Source organism: Leptodactylus fuscus, chromosome 6 (genome assembly GCF_031893055.1).
Source record: "Leptodactylus fuscus isolate aLepFus1 chromosome 6, aLepFus1.hap2, whole genome shotgun sequence".
NCBI classification, from domain to species: Eukaryota; Metazoa; Chordata; class Amphibia; order Anura; family Leptodactylidae; genus Leptodactylus; species Leptodactylus fuscus.
The window spans coordinates 162,709,618-162,717,441 of record NC_134270.1 but is presented as its reverse complement, the minus strand read 5'-3'; the positions used below and the strand labels follow the sequence as shown (position 1 = coordinate 162,717,441).

At 44.5% G+C, this 7,824-nt stretch overlaps 1 protein-coding gene across 1 annotated transcript in view; it reads right to left on the bottom strand.

Annotated features, from left to right (window-relative positions):
* Positions 1–2,019: 2,019 nt before the first annotated feature.
* The window catches only part of MICOS10 (mitochondrial contact site and cristae organizing system subunit 10), a 40,108-nt gene continuing 34,303 nt past the window's right edge, over positions 2,020–7,824 (bottom strand). The window contains exons 2-4 of the mRNA XM_075278840.1: positions 6,306–6,353; positions 4,380–4,489; positions 2,020–2,190 (exon numbers count right to left, since the gene is read on the bottom strand). Coding sequence (XP_075134941.1) covers positions 2,182–2,190; positions 4,380–4,489; positions 6,306–6,353 — 167 coding nt within the window. The 3' untranslated portion in view covers positions 2,020–2,181. The remainder of the gene's footprint in view (positions 2,191–4,379; positions 4,490–6,305; positions 6,354–7,824) is intronic.

Genomic DNA, 7,824 nt, shown 5'->3' with positions numbered 1-7,824 from the left:
TGTTCAGCAAGTTTCAATGGTCTCCGCCATAGATGTGAACCCAGGCTTAGTAGAGATATTACAATGCATCAGCCATTGCAACCTTTTGACCATGAACACAATCGGCCATGATTCAATGGCACATGGATGACATCCTTGTACTGCCCGAGCCTTTGCGGCCCCATTCATTCAGGTCAAAGAGCGGGGGACGAAAACCAGACAGGAATAGGAACTGTCCTGAGTCTCGCTCCTGGTCCTATATGCAGAACCCTGAAAAAATTTTTCACTATGGCCTCAATTTTGTAGATTAAGCGTAATACGGCCTACGACTTCGGTCTGATGACGGCTATATTATCCCAATATCATGGGAATCAGAGTCATGGACTCTTCAGCCAATAGACGTGACACCAACATGGCCAATGGATTAGACTAAGGTTAGATGCAGACTTGTTGCACAACATGAAGATGGCAACGATTATGGCCACAGGTCACTTCTGGCATCAATGCTCAACTCTCTGAATGATTTAATAAAGTTGTTTGTGGTGAAATGTAGGACCGAACAGACGTGCGAGTGCGCCAATAGTGGCAGATACTAGTGGTGGGTTAGCCAGTGTAGAACTACAAGTCTCAGCCTGCGCCGTCTACCTCTCACATGGCGTATAAGACAGGTCTGTTGATGGTGTGGTTCTCATTTCTCACCAGTAGATGGCGCCAGCGCACCCATTCACCCAGGTTATATGCAAGGTCTGCTCCCTGTTGCTAGTAATGGGTAAGGTGGGAACGTGCAGAGTCCGTACAGGGGACACTTCATAGGATGAAGGATTTATTATTAATAAAATTATAGATCTTGACACAGACACCCTTCTAGCTATAGTCATGTCAAGTGAGAGGGCAGAGCAATATTCTGCAGATCTATAGAGAGGTCAGTGGAGTAATCTGTAGAACATGTCACTACGTATCTGTCAGGATGTAGAAGAGACAGAGCAATGTTCTGCAGATTTCTAGAGTCAGTGATATAATCTGCAAGATAGATGTATGTGTCAGGAAATAGAGGGAATACAGGAATGTTGTGCCCATCTGTGGAGGGGGCAGAGGTGTGATAATCTGCAGAATATATCATTATGTATGTCAGGAAATACAGGAGGCAAAGCAATAGTCTGCAGATCTCCAGGGGAGTCAGAGGTGTGATAATCTGCAGAATATACTACTATGAAATTGTCAGGAGGTAAAGGTAATAGGATAGGTCGGATAGTCCGGTGGTGTAATGATCTGCACAATCTACCACTGTGCATCCGTCAATGTTCTGCAGATTTATAGTCAATGGTGGAATAATCTGCAGAATATATCACTATAGAGCTGTCAGGATAGAGAACAATGTCCTGCAGATCTATAGAGAGATCAGTGGTGGAATAATCTGCAGAATATATCACTATAGAGCTGTAAGGAGGGGGAACAATGTTCTGCAGCTCTATAGATAAGTCAATGGTGAAATAATCTGCAGAATCTATCAGTGTGCGTCAGTCAGGAGGGAGAACAATGTCCTGCAGCTCTATAGAGAGGTCAATGATGAAATAATCTGCAGAATCTATCAGTGTGCGTCAGTCAGGAGGTAGAGCAATGTCCTGCAGATCACTCTCTACAGGGGTCAGACAAGTGAATGTGGAAACATTTAGGGGGTGGTTTAGTAATTACCATTCAGAGACCCTTCCCATAAGGCCTGTGGGATTGACATCTTCCCTTGGGGGTCATGAAACCTTCATCAGGCAAGGTGCGGAAGAAGAAATCTGGACCGAGGGAAGGAATGCCCAAAAGGAAACCGCAGATAGACCAAGTGCACCCTACCGAATATCCAAATGTATTGGTGGTGGTGGTGGTGGAGGGAACGACACACAGCATCTACCCCCATATAGTAGGAGATATAAAGAGCTGCAGAAACCATACTGTAACACAGAGACTAAGGGATAAACGCTTCCATATTTACCTGGACTTTTCCTTTAAGGGATCCTTCACTTAGACAATATTCAGACACGGACACAAATGTATTTCTAGATTTGTATCTTTATTACCCTCGTTGTTGTGACAGAAAATATAAAACAAATGAAAACTTCAAGCTTGAGATAAACCCGGAGAAAGCCTCGGCCGGGGGGCTCTTGTACATGGTGCCGAGATCCAGATGTCCAGCTGAGGAATGGCCGCACAAGCTCACTGATCCTGCAACAAGACCACATGTGGAGTGAGCGGGATTTAAAGGGGCCGAGCACACATCCAGCCGAAACAGAAGACCTAGTGTGAAGCCGGCCATACACAGGTCACTGAGGAATTGGTATTTAAGCGACTGCCAAAGCTCCTGATCTAATTCTGCTCCTGCGCCCTGGCCGATTCTGCGGTGGTCCCTTTAAGCCGGCGGGAGGGACGGGCTGCAGCTTCCCAGGCTCCTTTGCTATGAATAACTGCTCCAATAGCTCTCTAATAGTTTCCACACTGTTCCCCAGCAGCTATTAAATAATTAGGCAGTTAGCGGTCCTTGCGCCATTAACCACCACAACACATTTGGAGGTAATTAGGGATTTAACTGTTCCGGGACCCTGCACATTCTGATGGAGGTCCTGCTGGAACCTTACTAAAGTCTACAAGAAACAAAAAAGCTGTGCTCGATCTTCGAGGCCGGGGCAATAACTGTGTACAGAAAAGCGAGTCCACTGACAGAAATGCAAGTCAGGGCTCAGTCACATCATGGTTCTCCATTACCATTCATAGAAATCAATGTAAAAACACAAAAAAAAACACACCCACTAGATTGGGTTATTTTGATGGATACAAATGGAGTGACTATGATATTGCATCCAATAAAAAATAAACAAAAAATTCTTTATGTTCATCTCAATGTAGGTTTTTTTTTTGCCACCTGTCAAATGGGTGCAAAAAGCATGATGTGGATGCAGGGCTCTAAAATTAGTTTAAAAAAACAAACGAAAAAAAACCCCAAAAAAACGGGTTCTGCACCAGCACAATGGTGGCACATGCCTCATTTGTGCATATTTTTTTTATTTTTTTTTTTAATCCAAATTTTTGGCAAGCTGCTTTTCTCAAACAAAAGTGGGTATGTTTGCACACATTGGGCTCTGTTGTCGTCATCCATTATAGGATGAGAGCAACGGACATCAGTAGTAGAGTAATAAATGGAGCCCTTTCTGTCTATTCCTATTGAATGAAAAGCAAAATTAAAAAAAAAAAAAAAAAAAACATGGCGGAAGAAAGCTTGCATCAGGTTTGTTTTTTTTTATATGGAGTTGAAGGTAGAAAAACACTTTCTGGCTGCATCACTCATTTGCTGTCCATTTATCGCATCCTATGATGAATGAGGGCAACGGACATTAACCCTTAAGTGCTATCATGGTGTCTATCATACACATATCATTAGGATAGACACCATGAGAGCACTTAAGGGGTAAATAACTGTAGATGACCGGAGACGTGCTACATATCTTACACTTCTCACAAGACTGTCATAGGACCTGCTAGTCTTAAAGGGGTATTCCCATCTCACCCAGACATTAGCTGTAGTAAGTCCTGGCCACTCGGAGTTACAGTAACAGCTGACCCTGGTTGTGCGACTATTTTTGGAACGCCTATGTAAGACTACTTCAGGCAACTAAAAAAGCAGGTAGTCATCTGAGCAGGAAAGTCTATGGCTAGGTTCACACAGTGGAAAATGAAGACAAATTCTGATGAAGGGCATCGATATCACGTTGCGGCTTTAGTCTCGAGCTGTGCAATCCACGACAAGATCGAGCAGGACGCCTTTTTTTTTCCAGGTTTTCAATGGAAGGCAGATTTGGAGCGGAATCTGTTGCACATTCTGTACAAAATTTGTTGCAAATTCCACTATGTGAACGTATCCTAAAATAGGAATATCCTTTAATAAATTCCTCCACAGTCTGTCCCAGTCTGGATGCAAGTGACACTTTAAAGAGGATATGTGGGTAAATAAAATTTTGGGCAGTATACTCACTGCACCATATGACAACGGCCCCGTTGTGCCGATTCTCACTTTTTCGGCTCTTCGGGGAACTGGAAGTCTTTACTCTCTAGTTCTGAATCATGTGACTGACTCCACTCTACTCCTGATGCTTGTACACTGAGTAAAGCGGAGTGGTCATGTGACCCAGTCTCAGCTCGCTGCAGTGCTGCAAAAATGTAACAATCAGTGCAACAAGGGTCAAGTTTGTTCCTATGGTGCAGTGAGTACAGTGCCGATTGTGCAGTTTTTTAATGCACGCAGGGCTTAATATACTCCCCTTCTATTAGGTTAAAGGGTCGGGGGGTCCATTAAAGTGATTGCTCAATGTGAACATGTGCAGAGGACGGTTCAGGTAGTTGCACTATTGCCCCTTACTCACTTTGACAAACTTGCCATGGACAAGGTACGGAGACTGGAAGTCGTTCTGGCAGTTAGAATAAGCCATTCCTAAGCCGATCCCGGAGGAGAAGACGATGGGCCACGTCTTTCCTGGAAAGAGAAGGGTTTATGGGTTACTTGGAGTCACGTGTAGATCATTAACCCCTTCCAACCACCAGCTGTTCCCACAAATACGTTGATTTAATAAGCGTTTTGATGGAAAGTTCCAGCAGTGGAGAATATACGACCGTGAGTCACTGATCTGCTCATCTAGAGGCTGTTTCATTGCAGAATATCAAAGAGCGTTCCCCTCCATCAATGAATAGAAATTTCTGAGTCACATTTATGTGTAAAATAAAGAAAATTCAATTCGAACACAAAGGAACGATTCTGGAAAACTTATGCTTGGTGCAGGGCCTGATGGGACAGGACAGGCTCAGACTTTGTGTCATGTTCTGCTGCTGCAGGCCCCGGACTAGGCATATCACTGGTTAAATTTCTGGTGGTGAACTCACACCGGTGTGCAGCTGGATTGTACAAGTTTATAGTTTCGGCAGGTCCTGTTCCTGCAGCGGGGTGCGGGCTGTTGATGTTAAGTGACAGTCGGGGGTTTCTCTTTGAGGCGGCTGCGTCCGGCGGGCGCGGATAGTGGCAGGAGGTTATGGAAGTGAAGCAGCTGTCATGGCTGCCTGTGTGTGGCCTCAAGAAGTTATTATGTCATTGTCCAGGTATATAATGGGGGCAGACTTCTGATATAACCTCACTACCACCACCAGAGTTCACTCACTCCTGGTCTTTCTATATCCTACGTGGAGGACAACGAATGGCACCCGGCTGTCCACAAAGCCAGTCTGACTCCACTCTAAATCTTAGTTAAATGATAATATTTTGCCACCACTAGGGGGAGATCATAAGCACCATACTAAATATATAGAGCTCAGCAGTGACAAAGTAGGCAGTCCAAGACTATGCTCCCTCTAGTGGTGGCTCCTGGCGGCAAGAGTTTAAAGGGGTTTTCTCACTAACTTATCCCCTATCCATAAGTGTCTGATCACTGGGATCATGGAAATTAACTTGTGTGAATGAAGTGGTAGTGAGCACGTACAGCCACTGCTCTTGTCACTTGTAGGGTACTTGGCTATAACTAAATAGAGTCATGGTCACACCTACACGGTCATTCATTGTCATGTGCTCAAGGCCCGTTAGTACGCTCTGCTGAATCTTCCACTCATGGATAATATTTCCATTTCTTGCCCCAGTCACAGAGATATTGGTGACATTAGTTTGGGTACAGATTGCAGTGTCCTGTAAAGTGGGCAGATGCTACGTTGTGGAGAACACCCCCGTTGTAAGTACATAGGTACAACCATTGCACTACCCAACTACGGAATAGGTCATCAATGTGTGTCTGACACTTGGAACACCAACAGATCAGCTGGTTGAAGAGGCTGGAGCATTTGTGTGAGCGCTGCGGCCTCTGCATTGAACACCAAGCACGTGTCGTACATATTGTGAGGGCTGTGTGTGATATTGTGAGGGCTGCTGTTGTATCAAGTGACCAATGAATGTGACATCGTCAGCACAGGGAAGAGACCACACCTCTTCAAACAGCTGATCAGTGGCGGTCTCTGGCGTCACATATTAGTGACATATCGATACATAAGTTCTGGATAGAGGATAAATTGCTAATCGGTGGGGATCAGACTACTGAGAACGGGAGGCGGTTTACTCCCCGCTTCATTTATTACAATGGGTGCGCTATAATACAGCACTCTGTGGTCTCCAATGCTCCAGAGAGCAGAATACCCCATATTCAGGATACCCGCACCAATCAGTAATGTACCCTCTAGTCTATGGAGAGAGGGGAAACTATTTTGTGGCCTAACCCCTTTAATGGATAAACGGTAGAACTACGGCAAGTACTTACTTTTAAAGAAGATGACGGAAAATACAACCCCCAATCCAAGTCCGGCACCTGTGGGAGAGAAAATGGGAGATGTCAGAATAAGAAGCCAAAAGCCCACACCCATGTCCATACAGAAGACTACTCAGATCTATACACGGAGGTGTCCGCCGTACACGACACCCAATGACCCGGTCACAATGTCCAGCTATAACTATCACTAGATTTCAGCTTATGTGTAGGACGTGTTCTCTAGTAAACAATGGGATCAAAAATCTGCAGAGGAGTCAGAAAAGAGGCAGGAACATATTCAGCCGTCAGACGGACACGAAACACAGATTTGGCATAAATAAAATGAAAAAAAAAAAAAAAAAAAAGTTTCCCAAAGACTTCAACCCAGACCTAGGCAAAAACACCGAAAAACAAAAATCTAAAAATGTACAGTATGTCCCTGTGTATAACTCTAACTCTGCATTTTAAGCACAGGTTTCATTCACCCTCACTTATGTGGTCTCATTGTACGGTATATGTGGTCTCGTGGTACGGTATATGTGGTGTTATTTTACAGTATATGTGGTCTTATTGTACGGTATATGTGGTGTTATTTTACAGTATATGTGGTCTTATTGTACGGTATATGTGGTCTTGTACGGTATATGTGGTGTTATTTTACAGTATATGTGGTCTTATTGTACGGTATATGTGGTCTCGTACGGTATATGTGATCTTATTGTACAGTATATGTGGTCTTATTGTACAATATATGTGGTCTTATACTGTACAATAAGACCACATATACCGTACAATAAGACCACATATACCGTACAATATGTGGTGTTATTGTACGGTATACGTGGTCTTATTGTACAGTGTATGGCAGAATTCAGGGCATCGCCCTGCAGTGAACCATGAAGAAACAAGTTGCCAGCAGCTGATGTGAATGGTGTTGGCAATACATTGCCCAATTTATCTCCACTGTCAAAGTAAGAGTGCTGAGCTACAGGTATCTAATCCTCTACTAATATAGAATAGGACTATACTCTATATCCATTGCATTCCTTATACTGAGTTATATCATATTATAGACTCCTCTCACCACCAGAGCTGCATCCAAAAATCTGTTACTTTCCTGGCAAAGAGCGAGCATTGTGAGATGAAAGAGAGCCGCTAGCCAATAGGGAAGATGATTGGCCAGACACGATTGCTGCTGCAGCCTTGGGTGTGACTGGAGTATAAGGTATCATTTTATGTAGGATCCTGAGGCGAAACGCTCACCCTCCTTAACCATGGGAGGAATAAAGAAAGCCATGCTTAAGATGCGGTGGAACCGACGAACTACAACTCCCAGCAGGCGCCCCCGCTTGGCCGTTCCTAGAAGTCCCATAGGAGTGAACAGCACATGCTGGGAGTTTTAGTTCCAGCAGTCGGGAGCCATGAAGGTTGCTGACCCTTGGTCACGGGGGAGTGAAGGGTTAAGCGGCAGCCATAAGGTGGGGGGGCGGCGCTGGCACCTGATGGGGCGGCAGCTGTTTCCACTAAGAAG